Genomic DNA, 23,986 nt, shown 5'->3' with positions numbered 1-23,986 from the left:
GGACTCATGCTATTGAGATTCTGAAGCCAGACAAAACAACTTGTCAGAAAAATATTTTTAAATACATAGGATAGATTACCTATGAAATTCATTCACTTAATATAAATATGCAAAAAATATAGGTTTTATCTGTCCATAGGCCCACTGCTAGTCTATAAAATTTGATGAAGCCCATAGACACCAGAGGAATATGTGAAATTGGAATTATGCGGCATACTTAGGATGTAGAAAATACAACTTCTGAAATGTGCAGGTAGCATTAAACACTGAAGCCTGTGGGCAAGGGGACAAATGCTTTTTTTAAAAAATGTGTTTTCTTCTTTTTACCCTAGAATTGAGTCCAGGAAGGAGAGATTTGGGAACACAATCAACTCACAAGGTGACTTCACCAATCCCCCAGATATAGAATTTAGCTAAAGTACTGGATCAAACAAGTAGGGTGTTTAGTGCAATGACAGAAGTCTTCAAGGTACTTGAAAGTGACAACATTTTGCCTGCCTGTAAGCTGTCACAGGGGATGAATGAAAGCATGAGTGCCAGGAGGCCAGAATGAAAAACCCATAGGAGCACAGGAGCTCCTTTCGAGAAAGCAGTTCACTAGGGTCAGTATCATTTACTCAAGTGTACTCCAGAAAGCTTGACAGACAGTGAATTGTTACCTCTAGCCTCAACAACTGGGATGCTTTGAGTTTTAGGGGAGAAGGCAAGTGCTTAGGGTGCCCTGGGATAATTTTTTTACGATCTTATATTTTCTTTCATGCATCTAAAAATCTTAATCTGATAAGCTTGACCACACTATCTATGGTATGTGCGAGTCTGCACAAGCCCGCCCGGGCGCGCGCGCGCGCACACACACACACACACACACACACACACACACACACACACACACACACACAGATTTTATTTCACAAGTGAGGGAGAAAGCTGAGCACCAGAAGCAATGTCGACCCCGAAAAGCTATAAAACTTTTAGAGGTTCCCTCCATTTTACAATACTAATTGTAAAGTACTGAGTAGCAGTAGTGGAACAGGAAAAAATTCTTCTCTATTTTGTCTAAGTCTGGCTCAGTAACTTGAATACAGCATACACCTTTTAAATACTTGTACAATTATTGTTGGTTAGGATCAGTGATGGCAACTTTAAAAGATTTTAAAATGTTCTGAAAATCTCTGCCCTACTTCTTGGAAAATGACACTGAAATTTTGTCTAATTTACTCCTTTTCTGGATAAGGAGCCTTCAATGTAAAAAAGAGTGAATTCAGGGCAGCTAGGTGACACACTGGCCCTGAAGTCGGGAGAATCTGAGCTCAAATCTCCAAAAACTTGACATGTAGGAGGGCAAGTCACTTAACCAAAAAAACAAGACAAAAAAGAGAATACATTAACTTAAAAAGAATTTAGGTTTAAAAGTACACTAAATAAAGTAAATGCACTAAATAAAATAAAATACAAATAAAAATTAGTTTAGCAAAACTAACCAACACATTAACTATATTGTGAAGTGCCACATCTATAGCCCTTCACTTCTATAAAGGGCTCACTGAGGCATTTTCTGTATAGGGATCCACTGAAAAGCCATCTCGTTAAGTACACTTAAAATGATAGTATGTAAATTATTTACACACAAAAGTTTTCTGGAACATTTTACAATGCATGTACAAAAGTCCAGTTGTAAAGAGCTCAGTTTCCTAATTTCCCTTCAACTCTTCCTTAAATCTGAGTGTCCCAGTAAGAAAGGAAGCAAAAGATTTCAGTAGTGTTACAGACCTAATGTATATGGCAGTCACTTTTATAGTAAATTTTACATGTAAACAAGCTAAACCCTGTCTTCCCTACATTTAAAAATAAAGAATATGGAATTTCTGTGACCAAGGTTGTAAATCTCACCAATTAAGTTTATTTTGTGTTTTACGTTACAAGGCTGTATTAAAATCTACAACTTAAAAGGGAAGGTGGTCATCATTGTCACTGCTTCCTCAGTCTACATAAGTAAGATCCAGGCACTATGTCCACGGTTCACCTATTTCTGTAGATAAAGTCATGTTACCAGCTTCCTGAATCCACTCGCCCTTGCAACAAAGGAAGGCAGTTGCATTTCTAAGAAACCTAACACACCAGCCTTGTGCTAGATCAAAATATTTACCTGGTCCAATTTCCTGCTGTGACAGATCAGAAAAAAAGAGAAAAGAACAAATCAGCCTGCTGGCAGATTGTAACCACACCAATTTCAGGGTAAGGAAGTCCTCCTTCCTTATTTCCTTCCTAGCCTTACTCATGCCACCCCTACTCTCTCTATGCCCACACCTCCCATCTTTGATTTCACTTCCTGTGCACATAGTTGTATTTATTGCTCCTTCTCTTGACTAGATAACAGTTTATGAACCTCTCCAACGAGGTCCAGCAGAGAAGGCAAAGGAGTTCCAAATTTCTGATTTGTTAGAAAAGTTAAGATTTTCTGACAGTATCCACTTGAGGTCCCCTCCTCCAATAGAGAAGAAAGGAGGAGGGAAAGTGGATGGGAAGATGATTTCATCTCATCAAGAAAGAGATTTAAGTAAAAACATAATTCAATCCTTTATTAAGCAACAATTATGTACAACAAAGGCACCCACAACCTACTCAGGTTCACAATACCTCATAACCATCTTCACACCTACTCCCTCATCCAAAAAGTTTCAGTTGTTAAGTGTTGTTGATACCATAACTATAAAGTCTCTTGTATCTGTCCCCTTTTTCACATGGCCATGAACAAAGTTCAGGTTCTCATCACATCTCATCTACACTACTTGAAATAGCCTTCCTATCTGGTGCCCTGCCTCTAGTTTCTCACCTATCAAATGGATCAATCTACAAGTGTTTATTAGGTGCTTAGTATAAGCCAGACATGAAACACTCCTTCTACACAACTGCCAAACTGATATACCTAATCGATGGTAGATTCTTTACTGTAGAGGTCTCAAACACAAGGCAAACTGAATCAGATCAAAATTTAATTTAGAAAATATTTAACAAAATAAACATACAATAGCACATGTTAATGCGGTGTTTCCAAACATTTTGTGTTTCAGTTTAATGCCCTTCCTCTAGTGGATGACAATGATGTCTAGGATAAAACACAAACTCCTCAATTTTGCATTTGGGCCTATCTTAATGCCACTCTATGACACTTTGCCAGACCTATTTCTGGTTACTCATACCTCCTGCATTCAAATTAAATTAGCCCATTGGCTATTCCCCATAGAAGACACTGTCTCCTGGACACCCTCAGTTAGTGGGCCTTAAACTTTTTTGGTCTCATGACCCCTTTATACTCTTAAAAATTGAGGCCTCCAAAGAGTTGTGTTCCTGTTGGCCATATCTATTACTTATCGTATTAGAAATCAAAATTTGATACTATGATAAAGACAGGCTTGACTTTATTGACAAAATGAAAGGGTTTTGGGTCTCAGGGGTCCCTGAACTACACATTTTCAGAACTGCTGCCATAACCATAAAATATTCCTTCTCTAGCCCTTCTGAGTATCCCTAAGTGCAGTTAAAGCTTCAGTTCAAGTGTTAGTTCTAAGAAGTCTTTCTAAATCCTCTGAATAATTTTACCTAATTGCAACTTGCCCCGAAGCCACAAAAAAACCTAGGTTCAAGACTTGCCTTTAAAAGATAATGGCTCTGTGAGAACCACTCCCCACTAAAGTTGAACTTGTGAATTTCCCTATTTTCATCCTTGTCTTTGGATCCTTAACTAGAACAGTACTTAATACTTTTTAAAAGAAAATATGGTCAGTGCTAGGGACTTAAGGATGGAAAATGGCACAATTTTGCCCCCTGTTCCCCCAGAATATTCCAGCTGTAATAAAAGACTATACATGATAAAGTTTATAACTCAGAAAATCTGAAGGAGAGCTCCCTTTGAGTTGGGAGTTAAGAAGAATAAAGGAGGCATTGAAGCTTCACTGCTGGAGTAATACCTGAGGAAGACCTTTAAGAAACAATGATTTCAACAGATAGACCTATAAGGCATTTATGACACAGAGGCAGGAAAGAAGGCAAGATTGAAGAAACAGCTGGTACACATCTGCTTAAAATGTGGGGCCTGTGAAAGGGAGTAGTAGAAAATTAGATTGATCAAGGGGTTAGAATCAACTTGTGATAGGCCTGGAATAACAGGAGAGGAAGTTTACACTTTATCTGAATGGCTAAGGAAGGTAATAGTGACAATTAATTATTATATTTATACAGCATATATTTATATAGAGTACACATATATATAGTACACATAAAGCATACATGTTTCTATCTTACCTTTAAGATTTATAAAGAATTTTATAAAAATTCAGGGGTAGATATTATACCTATTTTACAGAGAATAAATGACTTCGCCAAGGTTACAGTTTGCAAATTCCTGAGGGAGGACTGAAATTCAGGTCCTTTCAGTCTCTTATTTACTGTACCCCCTAGCCACTCTCTAGGTGATCCTTGCATTAGTAAGATTAACCATGGTATGAAGAAGAGAGCCTTACTTCACAGGTTCCAGATATGTGACTGCTCAAGAGTGTAAACAGAAGACAATCTGGAGTAGAGCTGGGTTGGTAGAGGAAATCAAAAGATGAGAACTTTTTATACAGTAAATTTACACTTCAGAAATCCTACAGTACTCAATTCAAGAAAGGGACTGGTTTATTATTTGTTAATTCCCTAGACTTAAGTATTAACAATAAGGATTAAAATAGAAGTTTTATGACAGAACTCAGTTGTTAAAGCCTGCACACCCCTGGATATTATGAAGTAGATAAGACAAAATTAGGCATGGTGAGGGGAAAAGGAAGATTAAAAACTTTAAGGTTTCGAGTATGGGAAAATGGTTGTTTCTTGGCTCTGATACTTAAAACCTAAGTAACTGAGCCTTTGTTTTCTCATCTGCAAAATGAAGGAATTGTATCAGAAGACCCTTCAGGTCCCTCAAACCTCGAACTATGATTTTTAGGGGGGGGGCTGTCAACTGAAATACAGTAGTTTGGCATACGAGGATGTTTTGAGGGTAACTTGAATATTCATGTTTCAAACATATAGTATTGGAATTGCTAGCACTACTTGAAGAAATCCATCATGCTGTCACACACAAGTGATTAATGCTCACAATGAAGTCATCAATAGAGAAGCTAAGGGTGGAGCTTTGAGGGACACCTAAACTCCAAGCAAGAAAACTGACTAGTGAAGGACCATCAAGAATGTGCAGAGAAAGATCATCAGTAAAGAGCAGTCACGCAGAATTTAGGGTTTCTGGCTTTCGTGTAGCAAAAGGAATATTAAACACAGGATATCTTTTTTCTGGTGATGGCTCTGAAATTTATATCTGTACCTCAGTTTCCTCATCTTTAAATTTATATTAGTGAGGCTGCACGTATCCCCATGGAGAATTATAAACTTCAATGTCTGCAGTCTTGGTGAATGTTATTTCTGCCCTGTTGCTGAAGCTTTCGTTTGTAAATCGATGCAAATCCAGTTACATCTCATATTCCTCAGTCAGGAGCACAGTAAGCTACTTTGTCTACTTCTTAAGCCAAGAGAGGATAGGATGCCTCTATGAAGAGCACCCACATTTAGGTTTTTTTTAAAAAAGGCACATTTCCCCATTCTACCCCCTTTTAGCACAAAGAAACTTCTCAGCAGCAACTGTCCCAGAAGAAATGTGGTTTTGAAGGGCTGGAGCCTAGTTGTCAAAACAGATTTCGAAATCAACCGACATTCTGAAATGTCAAGTAACTATTTTCCTTAATGACAGTCAAAGAAAGGAGAATAAGAAAGGGATGTGAGGAAAGGGATCCATTTTGGCATTAATGTAATCACTAAAACTTCATGGGTAAAGTGAATGGCTTCTGCAATTAAAAACACTAATTTAGCTTTCAATGAGCTTGGTTCAATCCTTCCTCTGATATCTAACTGTGTAACCTTGGGGAAACCTTCATCAGTAAAATGAAGGGGTTGGAATGGATGGCCTCTGAGGTTACTTACATTTCTAGACCTATGAACTTAAAAAAATTTTTTTGAAAGAATCATGCATGTGGCTAAACTTTGGAGAATTCTCTGTTATTTGTTTATAGAATGTTTTTAAACAAAATCATTTGAGTCATAATCAACAAAAAGGGAGCTCTGTGTCCATGGGATCTTGCCCAATGCTTTCCATGAAAAATGTAAGAATTTCCATCATTCAAGTCCAGTGTTCTTTGTATTTGTTTTTAGCCTTGGCAAAGGCTTTCCCAAAACAACAGTCCCACTAGGAGTGTTGTTGGTCTCTCTGAGGAAAGAAGGAAACAAAGGAGGGAAGGAGAGAGAGGAAGAAAAAAGGAGGGTAGAAGAATAAAGAGAAAAGAGTAAAAAGTATGTAAGAAAGAGAGAAGAAAGAAACAAAGATAAGTGAATTTCCTTCATATGACAAAGACGTCTGCAAAACTTCTTACCAAAGAGAAAAGGTCTTTTCTACTGAGTATTCTGCAAGTACGAAAAAAGCAGATATGTGATATGTATGATAACCAATGTTTCCACCATAATTAACTGGCTAGATAGATACTCAGGTATAAATTGTTCAGAAAGTCCCCTCTTTTCTCTGAACACCGGAGGAAATTCAGAGATAGTATCTGTTTTAGATTAAAAAAAAATCTGTTGGATTTCGAATCCATAAAGGAAAATTGTGGAGAGAAGAAAAAGCAAGCAGCTCTCAAAGTTAGAAAGTTAGACTAGAAATGGGATGAACTCCTGTCAGCCCAGAAACTTAAGCTCTGGAAATTGTCCTGAGTCCATCCAGGTCAGCACAGTTGCTTTTAATACTGTTTATTAACTACACTATTAAGCCATATTTCTTAGAAAATTGCTTTTGACAAGGTCTTTTTCCCATAATAATTTGATTAGTTTGCATTTTACATACATGTGTACATACAAATAAATATACACACATAGTAAATCATTAGTCTCCATGCACATATGACTCATTTCGAAGACAAATCCAGAGACTTCAGGATAAATCTATCCTGAGACAGAATGCCAGGGTGGAGTGTCTGACGTTTAATATGAAAGAGAAAAAAAGAAACTGACAAGCTGATGCAATTTCACACATTCATTTAAATGACTGCATATACTAATATTGACACTGTAAATGTAACTGTTACAATAACAACTAGAAATTTGTGTCTTGTGTTTACACTGAACATTAGACAGTCCCTCCTAGGTTACTTAAGGTCAAATTACCACACTGCTCCAAAGGCTCAAGGGTCACTATGGTGGTTGTTAGCAAGCCAAAGTTGGAATTCACTGATTTTAACCTTACATATTTTAGTTATAAATCCCAAGCATTTCTGTACTAACTGTTGGGATCCTTTGTCTTCTCAGTTTCCCAAGTAGTAATAAGAAAAAGAAACTCCTGCCTTCTTTTAGTGCCTTCTTCCCTCCTTTTTCTTTCCTTTCCTTCCTTGTCTCCCTTTTTCCTTTCCTACTCCATTTGAAAGTTTCACACAGACTCAGCATTGGAAGAGATGTCACTGGCACACCCTCACACCAACAAGTGTACATCCAGTCTCTACTGTAAGACTTCCGGGGATTAAGAACCCACTGGTTCTTCAGGCATCCCATTAAGAAGCTTGTTTCAGGGGGGATGATCCAAAAATGGCAGTGTGAAAGCATTGACTTGCTTGAGGTCTCCCCTAAATCCCTCCAAATACCTGTAAACAAATGGCTCTAAAGAAATTCTAAAGGAGCGGAACCCACAAAAGAGAGAGAGGGTAAAACAAATTTCCAGCACAAAACAGCCTGGATGGTTGATCTGAAAGGCATACTGCAGAGGACGGGTAGAGGACCTCAGTTCAGCATGGCCCTGCAGGCCCCACTGAACCTGGAGCAGGCCTCAGAGGATTGAATCAGTTTCCAGACTCCTCAATCCATAAGAACCAAAGACAACTTAGAAGGCCAGTGGTAAAAGTCTGTTGAGGTTGGGGGCTGGGCCACGCCTCGCTTATGCAAGGCAGAACAGGATTAAGGGAAATAGTGTTAGTTGCATAACTTCACAAGTAGTTGCTTGCCTTTTCAAAGGGGGGGGGCGCCCGGGCCCGCCTCCCTTGGGTGGAAGAAGGGGACCGAGTCAAATTTATAAACATAGAAGCCATCCCAACTGATAATGGTCAAAGGATATGATTTGGCAGTTTTCAGTTGAAAAAACAAAAAAGGCTAGATATCACTTTTGATTAGAGAAATACAAATTAAAATAACTGCGATACCACCTCAAATCTGTCAAATCTATTAACATGACAAAAAAGGAAAATGAAAAGCTTTGGAGAGGATGTAGGAAAATTGGGACACTAATGCACTACTGGTAGAGTAATGAACTGATTAGTTTAGAGCTATATCCAAAGGGCAACCAAACTGTGCACACCCCTCCCCCCCAAAAAAAAATCATATAGGAAAATTTATGGTAACCCATTCCCTTTTTTTCCATTCTTTTTAAATATTTAATTTTACTTTCCAACATTAACCTTTATAAGATTTTGAGTTTTACATTTTCTCCCTTCCTTCCTATCCTTCTTCCCCAAGACAGTGTGCATACAATAATAGTGAATATAATTTCTACATTACTAACATTGTAAAGAATAATTAGAACCATGGGGAAAAAAACAAAAAGGAATAAAAAAAATCATAGTACACTTGTTCTGTGTTTAGATTCCATATTTCTTTCTCCTCATGCAGATAGCATTTTCGATTATAAGGCTCTTAGAATTCTTGTATGTCATTAGCAACCATTTTTATGGTGGCAAAATAATGGAAATTGAAGGGATGTCCATGAATGGGGGGAAACGCTGAACAAACTATGTATATGAACGTATATGAATGTAACAGAATACTATTGTACAATAAGTTATTGTACACAGGCACATTTCAAGAAAAAAAAGACTGGAAAGGCTAGTATAAACTGATGCAAAGTGAAATGAACAGAAACAGCAAAACACTGCACACAGTTATCATCATTATGTGCTTTTCTCAGCAACAAGTATACAAAGGAAAAGCATAGAAAAAGGAAAATGCTATCTACATTCACATAAAGAACTGATGGTTTCTAAAGGCAGACTGAAGCATACTTTTCTAGTTTACTTTATTACTTTTCACGTTTTTTCCCTTTTGATCGGTGTTATTTCACAACAATGACCAACATGGAAATATGCTTTACATGACAGCACATGTATAATCTACTATATCAAATGGTCTACAATTTTCAGATTTTAGAACTCAAAATCTCAAAAATATAAATGCTAAAAGGTCTTATAATACCTGTAATTAAGAAAAATCACTTAAAATTTTAAAAGATTTAAGAAAAATTAAGATGTAGCAGCTTGTCTCATAGCAGATTTCTGTGAAAATAAGACTTCCAAATTGTGAATATAGAACCTCATTTCAAAGAGTCTCTTTCTATCTGTTATCTCTCCCACTGATAACCAGAAGCTACATCTGAAGATGCCTCCTTTAAAAAGCAAGGCTTATGAATTCCAAAAAATAATTTTACTGCTGACATTTTCTGGTTATGAATTAATGTGCCATTTTAGGGGGGCAATGGGGAAATAAGGTGAAAATGATTCATTAAGGTGGAATATCATTTTCCATCTCTGGGCCTCAGTTTCTTCATTGATGAAATGAAGGAAAGTGAACATATGATCGTGGTTAAGTACTGCATGAGATCTAAAGTTTTCCAGTTCATTTTCTACAAAAATACTAGTGTCTTCATAAAAGCCTAATCACAATATGCCCAATTTCTCAAAATACTCTAAATATAAACAATGTTAATTTTCTATCTTGGAAGTTTTTCATTAAATGGAGCTACTGTGTGTTGAAAGTAGTGTCATATCACCAAGCATGAAGAATTAGATAAAATAGGGAAGGATAGAGCATCAGTCCTGGATTTAGTAGGACCTGAGTTGAAATACAATCTCAGACATATAACACTTATTTCCTGTGTGACCCTGTGTCACCTAACCACATTCCCCTAAAACACCCCCTCTCCCCCCAAAAAACAAACAATTGACAAAAAGAATAGATAAAATGATTGCCTCTGGGGCATCTGATCTGAGTCCCTGGCACAGTTCTAAACTCAGTCTCCAGCTGAAACAAACTCAGCCAAAGACTTGAGTGGTTTCTGAAACTGGGTGACACAGTAGAAATAGCAAAAAGCTAAAGTGGCTTAGTGGATATAAGGCTGGGGCTTACTGACTCAGGTTAGCAAGACTGGAGTTCAAATATGGCCTCAGATCCTAGGCGGGTCACTTACCATCTGTTTATCTAAATCCACTGAAGAAGTAAATGGTAAGCCACTCCAGATAACAAAGGAAGCTCAAATCCTTAAGCTGACTGATTTTTAGGGTTAAATGGAGATGTACACAAGAAAACAGGTTGTCCCCTGATTTATTAAGAAGCTCTACAGAAAATGAGTTTAAATCTCAACTCAAGACACTTATTAGATGTTAGACCCTGGACAAGTCACAGAAGCTTTCCCTACTTTCCTCATCTGTTAAAAAGGGCTATTTAGACTAAATGGCTCCAAGGTCCTATGTTCCAGAGCACATAATATTCAAAATATAAAGTAGGATGAGATTATTTATATGACAAAACAAGCCCTTTATCAAATTTCTTAGCACATTTAAGTGTTTGTTTAGAGACTATTAACTACTTGGCAGAGATGGTTGGGAAACAGTGAATGGAAGCCAAATGGAAATTAGTCAACAAATTAAGATAAAGCACTTAAAACATTATCATGAAAAACAGGGTCCCAGTGGTAGATACACTTGGTAAGCGTTAAAAGTGCTAAATAAATGTGTTACTTATTATTGTTAGAGAGCAGCATCAAGGAGACTTGGGTTCAAACTCTGTCCCTGACATATTAGGTTAAAACAGTTTCCTAGTTCACTGGTATCAAACTCTAACAGAAACAGATCCCTGGGGCTACATATTGATTTAGAAAGTTACAAATTAACTTTATCAATGTTGGATTTTACTGTTAAATATTTCCCAATTACCTTTTAATCTGGTTCAGGCAACACTCAGGTATGCTGCTAGACTAGACTAGAAGTTACTGTCAATCTGCATTGGTGAAGGGAATTTCCACATTGGGAGTTCTTTCCACTGATTAAATCACAGGTTCAAACCATTATAAAAAGGAAAAAAAAGCTTATTTTATAAAAACAAAATTTGAATGACCAAAAACTATTTTTAGTACAAATTTTTAGGATTACGGTAGACTGCAGATACTGGATGGCATAGTAGCAGGACAGAAGATAGGAGACTCAGTGGGTAAAGTATTGAGTCTGGATTTAAAGAGGAACTCAAATCGGGCCTCATTATGTACTGTTTGCTTTAATTTACTGGAAAAGAAAAATGGGAGACCATTCCAGAATGTTTGCCAAGAAAACATCAATGACAGTATGATCCACAGGTTCATGAGGAGTTTGACATGAATAAATCACTGGAAAAACATAGTCACAAAGTTAAAGAACTCTCAGAAGAAAGGGCCTAGGATCAAATCTCTCATTTAACATTCCAGGTCCTCAGTTTCCTTATCTGGAAAATGAAGTTCAGCAGAGATGACATATAAGGTCCTTCCCCTCATCATATGAATCAAACTTCCAACAGGCATTTCCCTTAACAAACACATTTACAGCAATACTCCTACCAGGAGACTATCTAGGGAACTGCTTTCTGAAGGCAGAGAGAAGATTCTAGGCTAAAAGTCAGCACCTTCCTGCACATTACTTCCCAAAGGTGTAGCCTGTTGAGTTAAAAACTTCAAAGGTTTGAGAACTAATACCCAGCTTCTTCATCCCATTAATCTGGCAGTTTAGCAGTGTCCTGCTGATGTTGCCAGATGCAAAACTACCCAATCCTAATGACACAGAACATTAGAGACAGACTCAGCAACTGATCAATCTATCTCCCCCACAACTCAGAACAGCTGCATGGGGACAGATTAACCAAGTAGAGATAATGACCTATGTAATTGATACTGGGTGGGGTGCAGAGACTAAACAGTCAGGGGGCAGCATACAAAGGGAAAAGACCTGGTGTTCTGATGGTGTTTGGGATGGGAAAAAGCAGAAGTCCAAATTACAACGGCATCTATAAAGAGACACATACACATTACTCTGAAACCAAAGTGATCTGGAATTGGATGGACTACAGCTTGAAAGAAAAGCAAGGGATCTTTCCCATCAAACTCAGGGAGAAGGAATGGTAACCAATAAAGAGAAAGATATTGGAAAATATAGAAAGTTCCTATGTAGCCTCAAAAATAAGTTCATTGGAGTCATTCTCCACTAGAAAATTCCCTTTCTATGTTGAGTCTTAATTATGGTTAGCAAGAAATCCAGGGATAAGCTGTCTATTTTTAAGCCATGCAAACATCTCCTCTCTTCTTCATTTCTACCTCTCTTCTTCATTTCTACCACTATTCCATTTTCAAGCATATGTTTGGAGAAAGGGTAAAGCTAGTAAGAAATAGTCCTTTTCTCCCCATTCTGCTCAATCCTTAAAACATCTACACTCCCTTGATGCTTAAGAGTCAAAAAATTCCAAGAGGTGCAGATTTCTCCTGGGGTTCCTCCGATCCACAAAATCAAAAGGATCCATTCTTGTTCCAGAAAAAAAAAACACAGGCTTTTAAATTAACTTCTAGTAAGATCAGATAATCTTGGAGAGCCCCACAGCAGGTTTAGGGTTTTAGGGTAGGATCACAGTATCATCAAGTTAGGGACTTCAGAGATCGCACACTCTTAGCCCCTGACTGCCAGACACATAACCCTTGTGGTAAACACAGAGGTAAGGACTGAGTCAAGGCAATACGCATAAAAAGGAACTGACCTGTGTCTCAAGGCTGGTGAAGGGACTAGGTGGTGTTTCCTAAAAGGTAGAAAACAACAAAGAAACATAAAAATTAGAATAAAATAAAAATTTAACACACAATAAAACATAAAACAGTATTTAATCTCCTTGAAAACCTTAGGGTCAGGGCACCCTATTTCTTTCTCTTGATTGCAAAGTACAGAGCTGTTACAGATGAATAAAATGCCATAAATGCCTACCCTCATAGATATGCTGTCTAAAATCCAGTGAATGTTACCTTCTCAGAGTCTCTTTAAAATTAACAAAGAAAAAATAAGGGAGAAGAGGGGCTCTTGTAGATAATGCAAAGTGGGTCTGAGTCCCTGGGTACCACAGAAGATAGCACTAGGATCCTGGTTGGAAACAGAATGGAATACAGACAGTACTAAATGCTTTGTTCTCTCATTAATACAGAATTAATTTTGCGTGTGCAAATGTGCATCTACCCAGGCACACACACACACAATGCTAAAGAAGTTATTGGAAAAATCAGAGAAAGCTGGACAAAGAAAGAAGAAATTAAGTCTCTGCAAAATGCTGTTTCCATGGACTAAGGGCTCAGCCTAGAGAAGGCAAAAAGGTGACCTTCCCCCTTCCCCTCCATATGTCCCCCAATACACAACAAAGGCAATTGATTGGAAAATTCTGGGGTCATTAAACATTACCTCTTTTCAGGAACACAAAAAAGAAAGAGTATATGATAATTTACAATAATAAGGTAAGAGTCACAAAGGAAGCATTTAATTGTATGTGTAAGGCACACTGATATTTCTGTCTGTACCAGCTCCAGAGACCTTATCCCTAATTTAACCTGGCTCATGGAAAGACCTACATCTAGGCTGTCTCTGAAGGCAACTGGGCACCAAGGGACAAACCATGATTGAGATTTTGCTTCTCTCTGTAAGACAACAAGACAAACCCACTGGTGGAGCACATAAATAAGGAATTGGAATGAAATTATCACACCTGAAATTGTACCATGAAAAACAAGAGTTTACACTGTATAATTATGGATCAATAACATCATTTTTCTAGTCCTGCTTCCAAGATTATATAATATATAACAAATAAATTATTTGGGGAGGAATAGGAGAGAGAAGGAGTGAAGAGAATAGAGTGAAATGGAGGACATTTATTAAACATTATATGCCAGGAAACTAAGCGCTGGGAATACAACAAACAAGCAATACAATCTCTGCCCTCAAGAGGCTTACATTCACATTCTATTGGAGGGGAAACAATACTTAAACGGGTGACATGGAGGAGATAAAGGCTGTGCCATGGTAACAAGATGGAAGCCTGGTTTTGTACAATGTAAGGCTAGGAGAATCAGAGACAGAGTTCTAGTGGTAGAGAGATGAGGGTGATGGCTTAAAAGCAGAAGATATTGTATAAAGGAGGCAAGATAAAGCAAAAGCTCACCTATCAGAGCTAAGAGATTTTATATGATCCTTATTTCAGGGCTGTCCATCATCTAAGTATATATTGTTTCCCCGATGTGCTTAACACAACAGCTGGCATATAATAGGCATGTGATGCATACCTATTGGAATGAGTTGAAGATAATGTGTTTTAATTTTCATTTCACCCCAGATATCCTTAACAACTGAATGATTAACAGGCATCAGCTTCCCATGGGTTGACTTCCTTGAGATGGTACAGGTAATGACTTTTCAACTGTGTTGATACAACTTAGTCTTTTTCCCAGATACAGTGCCAAGTATTGTCTTTTTTTTTCCATTCAGAAATCAGAACCCCTACCAGCTCTTAGTCAGTAATCCAAACCTCATTTAAAGAGCTTCTGAAGAGCAAAGGACAAAATGATCTGTTTAGCTTGTTAATTAAATGGTCAGGAGGACGATAATAGCCTTGCAAGCAGCCATATCATTATTAGCAATTGGGATTAACTTTCCAAAAAAATCTTTCCCTGCACACCATCTGAAAGTAGAAAGGACACTACTAAAATATACATCCCCCTAACCTAAGTACTCTTACAGGGTGTCTCACTTTGTACAACATCCGGCTTAATTAGAAAAACTAACAAAATAGAACCAGGTCAATGGTGCTGTATATTTAATCCATTCATGTCTATCTAAATTACAAGTCTACAGTTTGCAGTACAATAAATACTTATCTGACAGACTAGAAGCCCCCACATGCCAAAGTAAAGTTTTTTTTATCTAGAGATGCTGCCATCACCAAATGCCAAATGCCATCCTACCACACGTGCCAGGAACCATTAACATACTTGGAACAAGGACAGGCTTCTCTCAATCATTTCTCATAATGACTCACAACCAAGAATCACATGTGTGCTTTACTGTGTAGACAACTCTGGCAGACATTCAAATGCTAGTCCCTATGGCACAGAAAAGTCATGAGTCAGCTGGAAGATGGGAACACAAAAAGCATCACAGGATTAGGAGCTGAGGGATCAAAGAAGTCATTTAGTCCAACCCTATCATTTTATAGCTGATCTAAATGAAGCCTACAATGGTGAAGTGATTTGTCTCAAGATCGTACAGGTGATGATAATAATGACTAGCATTCTTATTAATCTTTTTGGTATACAAAATGAATTGCAATCATTATCTCATCTAATTTTCATGGCAGCACTGTGCACAGAAAGATTACATTAGCAGAATCTGAACACAAGTCTCAAATAAGTCAATATTATCTTGTTCATTGGCTGCAGGCACATTCCCGGAAGTGTTGTTAAGAAATTATTGTTCTCTCCATGGCTGACCTATCAAAACCTCAGTCTGCCTATGACTTGGAATTGAGCATTCATGGCCAGACTACTCTTAACTTTGGCAAAACCTCAGGCATACAGAATACAGTGGCTGCTCTTGCACATTACCATGGTTACCTAAACAACCACCAGCCAGTCTTCAGGGGCAAAAAGAAAAGTTAAGCTACTGGAATTGAAATGCTTTTGCCTTCCTCTTTCTTCCAATACAAAATACAATCAAAGAACATTTCTATCAACAGAGAAAAGGAAGACTGCATAAGAGAAGGAAAAAAATATAAATGCATAGTTACTGAATGCTCTATTACAGGATACATAACGTAAAAAATATTGCATTCACACTTTTATTTCCAAAGCTAATTGTTTAAAATAGGACACTGTGCCTAGGTGTAAATGAAAAAATGTTGGTATTTCACAATCTTTGTTTTATGGAGCAGGAAAGTAATCTCATTAAATATTTTCCTTTAAGAACACCTCCATATCACGGCAACAGGCGTCATTTAAACCCATAAATTTTTGTAAGGAAAGTATGCAGTAAAGTGCAGTAAAGCATATTGAATGTGTTGTAGCTTTTTTTAATTAAATTCTTTTTTTCCTAATACATTAGTCAAAAAAATATATCTGTCTACTTTTGCTGGGAAAAGAAGCATGACTTTGCATATCCGATTGGTATTAATCAGTTGCTGTAAGCAACATTTTTACTACAAATCTGTTGAAATCTTCTCAAATGTTCAGAAAAGGGTTTCCATGTCAACTGTAAGTGATTGCCTTTGTAATTTTTGGCGAACCATTTAACTGAGGTTCAGTTTTCTGATTTATAAAATAAGGTGGTTGGAATTTAAAGTCTCTTGCAGGTATGAATCCTAAACAATGAGAAGCTAGCATAAAACTTTCTCCAATCCTGAATCTAAAAGCTGGTAATGGAAAGGACCTCAAAAATCATCTTGTTTACCTCCTTGCTTTTACATGTGAAATACAGACCATGAGTGGGGAAGCGATTCAACCAAGGTCACAGGGCAAAAATGGCAGAATTAGAAGTATCTTATTTCTAAGTCATCTTCATTATCTATAAATATAGTTTTAGAGTTGTCATTACACTAAATTCTCCTTCTACCAAGCTGTGCTTCATAGCTGAAAGTGGTTCTTCATTTGATTGAGATAACTCTTATTCATAGTCTAACAGGCATATCACTCATAGTATTTATTGGTATACTTAACCAGATGTCTTATTTTGTCCTGCTAAATTTAGAAACCCTTCGTCATTTTTTTCCTTTGTACCTCCTCTAGGGTCTACTAAAATCACTGCATGTAGTTCATATTTAATACATATTTTCTTTTATTTTCTTTTGTTTTCTCCTATAATTAACAGTGCCAAGAAAGTTCTTCATTTTTCAGAAGTTTTGAAAGTTACTTCCCCAGATACTACTGTCTGTACGGGTGGCATTTTTCTTTTTGTTCTGTTTTCTTTGATAATTTTTCAGTTGTGCCAAAATCAAAGATAATAGAGTGGTTTTACCTTTCCTTCTCCAGCTCACTTTACAGATGAGATGAGGCAAACAGAGTTAAGTGTCTTGCCCAGGGACACACAGCTGGTAAGTGTCTGAGCCCAGATTAGAAACTGAGGAAGATGAGTCTTCCTGACCCCCAGGCCCTGCATTCTATCCACTGTGAGCGGGCAGCAGTTTAAGGAATGTTCTGATAGTTGCCACTAGTTGATCATTACTCTCCCAACATCATATTTAGTCCCCTCCCCCCTGCTCCTGACCTCCATCTTTTGAGAACGGTTCTGATGGGAGGGAAAAATAGTAGAGCAAGAACAAAGAAAACACTATAAATATTTCCAGGTCAGGCTATATCGTGAATCACCATAAGTATCCAAATTTTCTGCCACAGACCTTCCTCAGAATATCAAATCTCAGGATGTGGAAGGCAGGAATGGAAGGGACAATACTGGAAGAGGAAGGAGAAGAAACAATGAAGAGTATAAGAGAAGGCTAGTTTCTTCATTCTTAAAAATTTTAAGAGAAGCAGTAAGGTATAGTGGAGAGATTGCCTGACTCTCTCAGAGTCAGCAAGACCTACTTCAGTTCTCAGGCAGACACATACTCTCAGTGCCTTGGGCAACTCTCCAAGACTAATTCATAGTAGTTGCAGATCTGCACTGAGGAGGGAGGTTTTTTTCCTTTTTTTTTTTTAAACAGCAATAAAAATAATGATCTTTTTAAAAAAAAACCTTATGTTTTAATATGAAAGGAAAGGACCCTTAACATATTCTGAAATTCAATTTGGAACTATGTACTGAAAGTAACTAAATTGTAAAAATTATTTTACTCTTGAAATTAGCCACATAGACCCAAATGGTGAATAGAAGGAAATAACTCATATATACAAAAATCTTTATAGCAGTACTTTTTTCTAACAAAAATCTGTAAATATTTAAAATGAGAAATGGTTGGACAAATTGTGTATATGAATGTAATTTTGCCATGAGATGACAAAAGGTATGAATTTAGAGAAATCTTGCAAGATTTGTATTAATTCATGCAGAAATAGAGAACTGATACAAAATGGAGTGGAACCAAGAGAACTATATATAAAATGGCAAAATTTTAAATGAACAGAACTCTGATAAGTATAATTGAGACTGCAAATAACTGATACATGCTTCTCACATCTTGGACATTTAAGCTTCTTGCATTTTGTTGGAGATTTAATGGACTGTATGTGCAGAATAAAGCATACATTTCCAGTTATGACCATTATAACAAAAATCTGTTTTCCTTGACTTTATTTTAATTATGAGGAAGAACCTTTTTTTTAGTAGGGAAGAGGGGAGTGTGTGGAATGGGAATTTAAGTTGAGAGGAAAAGAATTATCAATTAGACATCTAAAAACAGGAGACCAGAGGGAAATTCAGAAAAAACCAGACAAACAGGACATTACCTACTAGCATGTTAAATGTACTATATTTAATAGAACAAGCTATTTGTCATACATTCATGGTTTCATGTATAATCCTCATACACCTTTGTGTGTAGAAATATCCTTTAATTGACTGTTTTCTAGTTCATAATAAAAATTATTTTTAAAAAACAGATTAAAGGTCTTTTAATGAGAAGTTTTTCAAAATGCAGTAGATTCCTATTCCATCTCCAAGGAAATACTACTATAAATTAATCCCACATGCAAGGAGATTTAATCTAGATAGTAACCAAAAAAAAAAGTTACCTAGGTCAAAACACTAAGGTAAAAACCAAAATACATTTCTTTACCTTGGTACATGTTTTAGGGTATTACAAGTACATGTTTTGTATGATTTTCTTGTGCAATGCATGCTATACCTCCAACTTTCTATGTAGACATACAGAGCTATTCTTCACACTTTCCTTTTTATGGATGAGGAAACTAAATAGGCCCAAAGAGGGAAGTGATTTACCCAGGGTCACACAGGTAATTAGTCAGTGACAGAATCAAGTTAAGTCCATGCCATCTCATTACTATTTCAATTGTTTTTTCCTTTAGATCACAGGGAGCTTATTCTATCGTAGATCCTACAATTAATTTTTCCATATTAAAGCACATTTTCTATTTCTGCCTTTATCTTTCACCTCATTCCACTGCTTCCACCTAAGTCTCTGCTTTTCAGTCCTCCACGCCAATGACACACACTGTTTGGCTAACTTAGTGAACAATTACCCAAAGCTATTACCATAATGATGTTGTTCAATTGTGTAATGACTGCATTTAGGGTTTTCTTCCCAAAGATACTGGAGTGGTTTTCTGTTTCCTACAGAGAGAGTCTTGCCCAGGGTCACATAGCTTGGAAGTGTCTAAGGACCAATTTGAACTCACGTCTTCTTACTCTAAGCTCAGCACTCTATCCACAGCATCATCTACCTGCCCTATGCTGTATCTTACCTTTTCAGTTTCTTTATAAGTTGTAATTTGTTTCTCATTCTGCAGTAAAGTCTTGACCAGAAGACACTGTTTTCCTTCTAGGATAATAGGATTACCTTCTACCTCTACGTAATTTCACAAGATTTTCATCTGAGTTGCTGCCAACTTGGAAAAAGGTAAACCATTTGTCTTAAGTTTGAATGGCTGGGAAGTTGTGGTAGCATCCATGTATCCCCCTCAAGGATTAAGGAATCCCCTAAACACAGATTTATTGTGCTTCAGGAAAGGTTGATTGGGAATGCCAGGCAAGGGAGGCACCCCAAAGCATGCACCTTGCTTGACTACAACAACCTACCTCCTAACATGGGCTAGAGTAGACAGAAGAGAAATTATAAACGCCACAAAGGGCACAGAGAAGCAAACTAGGTGTGTGAGAAGGACAATGCCAAGAAGGCCGAGTTCCTGAGAGACCACTATTCTGAATTAATTTCAAATTTCTTAGCCGAGTAGTGAGACCATAACTTTGCTCTGAGTGAGATATCTTCAGAATTAAAAAAAAAAAAATCAGTAAAACCCAGTGGTTTCGCTACACAATGAAATTATACAGAATATACAGTAGAGAAGCAACACAAATGAATAATCAAAGAAACATTACTTTAATTCTTTCTGCATTAAAGCTTTAAATTAGCAATTTTAGCAAGCTAAAACACCCATCACCTCATACACTGTATATCATTTTTGCAATGTCCATACCTTTTCTTTAAAATAAAAAGGAAATTTTGCTAGTTTATTGAGGTCCCACTGTTTGCAAGTTATTATATCCCATTAAATGATTGAGCCACTTAGTATCAAGATCACTCAAATAGACTGGATAACGAAAATAATAACTTTAAGATTCTTTACATCTTACAAACTACTTTAATCATAACAACGTGATAAAGGAAATGCAAGTATAATTTCACCTATTTTCTCTATGTGGAAATTGAGGAGGTTCAAATGCGCTATTTGTAAAGCACTTAGCACAGTGCCTGACACATAGTAGGTACTTCATACTTATTCCCTTCTCTCCTTAAGTGACTTGCCAATAATCACAGGAAAGAATAGAGCTGAGACTCAAACTCTGGTCTCCTACCTCCAATTCTGGTACTGTTTTCATTAGCCACACTGTTCAGTGTGTCCCTAGAAACAAGACTTCATCCTCCCAAACTGAAATTCTTTATGTGTCCCAGATTGGGTGCCTTTACAGAGCTCAGAAGCGATAAACAATACATACCCATGCCAAAAAGGAAATGAAAACTCAGCCTTCAGGAGAACCACCAACAGGCAAGAAGAGTAAAAGCCATGCTTCTCCTCCTCCATTAACTGAATTCTGCTAGAATGTTGGGTGGTCCTGCTGAATGCTAAACTTAAAGAGAAGAAGGTCTAGAGCCAAAATCATTGGCCACAACTTCATCTAGGAGGGTGTGCTTGGCCAACCAAGCCCCATCATTAGCTGCTCAAAAGCCCAGCTTCATGTATCATTTTGGCACCCAAGCAGTTGTGGTGGTTGTCACAGACACCCTGGTGCACTGGTGTCCACACTGCAGGCTATCTCATTCAAGTTATGCCTGAGGAAAAACCTCTTGTACAAAATCCCTAACACATGGTTTCCAACCTCCACTTGATGAGACGCTCAATCCTTCCTGAGAAAACCCATTCCATTTTTTCTATAGCTCTGACAGATGTTTGTCCTTATGAGGAGCCCCTATGAAATGTTGATATATCATTCCTCGGCTCTTCCCTCTGAGGACAAGAATGTCAAATCAAACTCTTCTTCCAAAAGACATCCTCTCAGACACATCTTCTCTAAGCCTTCTATTTTTTGTAGGCTTAAACATCATTTCTTTCAAACAGACTGAAAGGTAAACCCCTCATTCTGGCCTCCCTCTGTCACTCTCCGGAGAAGGTTGCTTTCTATCAGGACACCTTGTAAAATACTGGGTTTTTAACATTACATACTATACCCTGCAATAGGCAAGAGGAAAATCAGGATTCACTGATGCTTCTGGGTCTGAATACTTTCTAGCAGCCAATCAAACTGTTGGGCTGATAAAGTAGAGACATTATTGCAGAGAGAAATACGAAAAAGTTCTGAAATTGATATATCAGAGAAGAGGGAAAAAATTAAATTTCACCCATTTCTTAATTCTACCTTCATCAAAGATCATTCTTTCCCTTTAAATCTCCTTTAACTCATCCTGTCACATCTGCAATTTTTTAAAACATGATTTCCTTACTTTCTTCCACACTCGCTAAAGAAAAAAGAAACGATTAAATCCTAGAAATATCCAGTAGAAGGAAGAAGCACAGGCTAAATTCATTTCTTGTTTATTAAGTCCCTACTATGTGCTCAGCAACTCTTCCAGTTGTAATTCTGGCACTGGATCAAGGGAGAATAGCAGTGTAAGAAGAGAGAGGAAAGAGTAAGAAAGAAGCTGGGAGAACAGAAGGAGCTGTTAGTACCAACTGCTTTCTTGCTTCCTGTCTAGGACATCTGACATAACTGCTAAGGAATAGGCTTGCTTTTTGCTCATAAGCCCGTTACCAGTAGCATCTGAGCGGGCCAGCACAATCGTATCCTAGAGCTCAGAGACCCGTGATTATTCTGGACAAGAGAGCCTCCTTCCTGTCAAGACAGGAAGATGGAAATAAAAGTCCAGCCTGGAATAAGAGCATCCTGTAACCTACTCACAAAGCACCAGCTGGGGAATAAGGGGGATGGAGGGGGAGAACTAGAGAATGGGGGGGAAAAGAACATTTATTTTGTACAATAAGCTCCTTTTACGAATGAACAGCAGTTTTCTCCTAAACTCTTACATCAATGGCTTTGTTTCTGAAACTAATACTTCTAGATTCAGAAAGCCAAATTTACCAGACCTTGTGCTAAGGTCACACAAGATCTTAAGAGCTCCTGGGGGACTGATAGTCACAATGCTCCATGACACACTGTAGTTTGTGCTGCCAGGCTGGCATGAAGTATACAATGATCTTTTTAAACGTTTTTTACAAGTCTGTATGTATATTTAAAAAAACCCACCACATGCTATAAGCCAAGAATATCAAGTTCTCAGATTAAAAAAAAAAAGACCTCCTTATAGGATAATTTTTAGGGTCCTGAAAATTCTTTTCCCTTGGACTTCCCTGCAGCACCCAGAGGGGATAAGAAAAGGCTAGAACTGAAATTTGGCAAGTATGAGTTCAAAATTCTCTTGCTTTTGAATGGTCAGGGCAATGGAGCATTTGGCTTAATAGGTGCTTTAAAAATTCATTGTGGTGCCTTACACTAGATTTGAAAAAGAGCTGGGCCTTACCTCTGGCCTCTTCCTCATCTATAAATTAGGGACAGTTGGACTACAGGTCTCTTTGGTGTCTTAATCGGTTAACAAGTACTATTAAGTGTTTGCTGCATTACCAAGCTTTGTGATAATCATTAAGTACAAAAAAAGATGAAGAATCAATTCCCTGCCTTAAAGAAACTCATACTATAAATGGGGGGAGGGGAAACGACAATATGAAATAAATTAGAATACAAGATATATACGGTGTAAATGTAAGGCAATCTCAGAGGGAAGGCACTGTCAGTGGATCTTCTGCAGAATGTGGGTTTAAAGGGAAGCCTGGAAGAAGAAGATTCCAGGAAGGGGTAAGAGACAGAGAAAAGGCATAAGAGTGGCGACATGGGGTTGAGATTAGTATTCAAAAAAACAGCAAAGGAGGCCAGAGTCACTTAATTATAGAATGTGGGGAGAAGTCAAATAGTAGGAAGGGGCCTAGTTGGGAAGGGCTTTCATAGCCTTTTCTGTTTGATCCTGGAGATGATAGGGAAACCCTGTGAGTGGCAACAGATCTGTAATGAATCATATTTGTGTACAGCTCATTGTGTTAGGTAGGGAATGTGATGGGAGATGTAAAGAGGTGAGATATCCTGATAATTGGGACCCAATAACATAAGGGAAAGGCCAACCAAAATCTACTGGGACTGGGAAAACATCTCATCCCTAAATAAAACAGCATTAAAAGATGACCAATAAAACTATAACCAGGGGACCAGCTGAGTGGTACAGTGGATAGAGCACTGGCACTGGATTCAAGAGGACCCGAGTTCAAATCAGGAATCAGACACATGATTCTAGCTGTGTGGCCCTGGGCAAGTCACTTAACCCCATTGCCTAGCAAAAAACTTAAAAACTACCATTTTGAGTTAGAAAATCCATGTAGACCATACTACCTCAAGGAAGGTTATATAAGGGGGTTAGGAAAATGTGAAGTCTGCTTCAGAAAGCTTTATTGTTCCTTCAAAATAGGAGAAGACCTTACAAATGTTTATCATTTATTATTGTTTCCTCTATCCAGTATATCTTTCAAACCTGTTTTCTTCAATGCACCCACACAGCCGCC

At 37.6% G+C, this 23,986-nt stretch overlaps 1 protein-coding gene across 2 annotated transcripts in view; it reads right to left on the bottom strand.

The window, feature by feature from the left end:
• The window catches only part of XYLT1 (xylosyltransferase 1), a 389,357-nt gene that overhangs the window by 263,486 nt on the left and 101,885 nt on the right, over nt 1-23,986 (bottom strand). The window contains exon 2 of one of the 2 annotated variants that reach the window (XM_020972424.2): nt 12,883-12,921. The exons of the other annotated variant lie outside the window; for it this stretch is intronic. Coding sequence (XP_020828083.1) covers nt 12,883-12,921 — 39 coding nt within the window. The remainder of the gene's footprint in view (nt 1-12,882; nt 12,922-23,986) is intronic. 2 annotated transcript variants of the gene reach the window in all.

This window comes from Phascolarctos cinereus, unplaced genomic scaffold (genome assembly GCF_003287225.1).
Source record: "Phascolarctos cinereus isolate Bilbo 61053 unplaced genomic scaffold, phaCin_HiC Scaffold_4;HRSCAF=312, whole genome shotgun sequence".
NCBI lineage: Eukaryota > Metazoa > Chordata > Mammalia > Diprotodontia > Phascolarctidae > Phascolarctos > Phascolarctos cinereus.
This window is presented reverse-complemented; position numbering and strand designations above follow the sequence as displayed.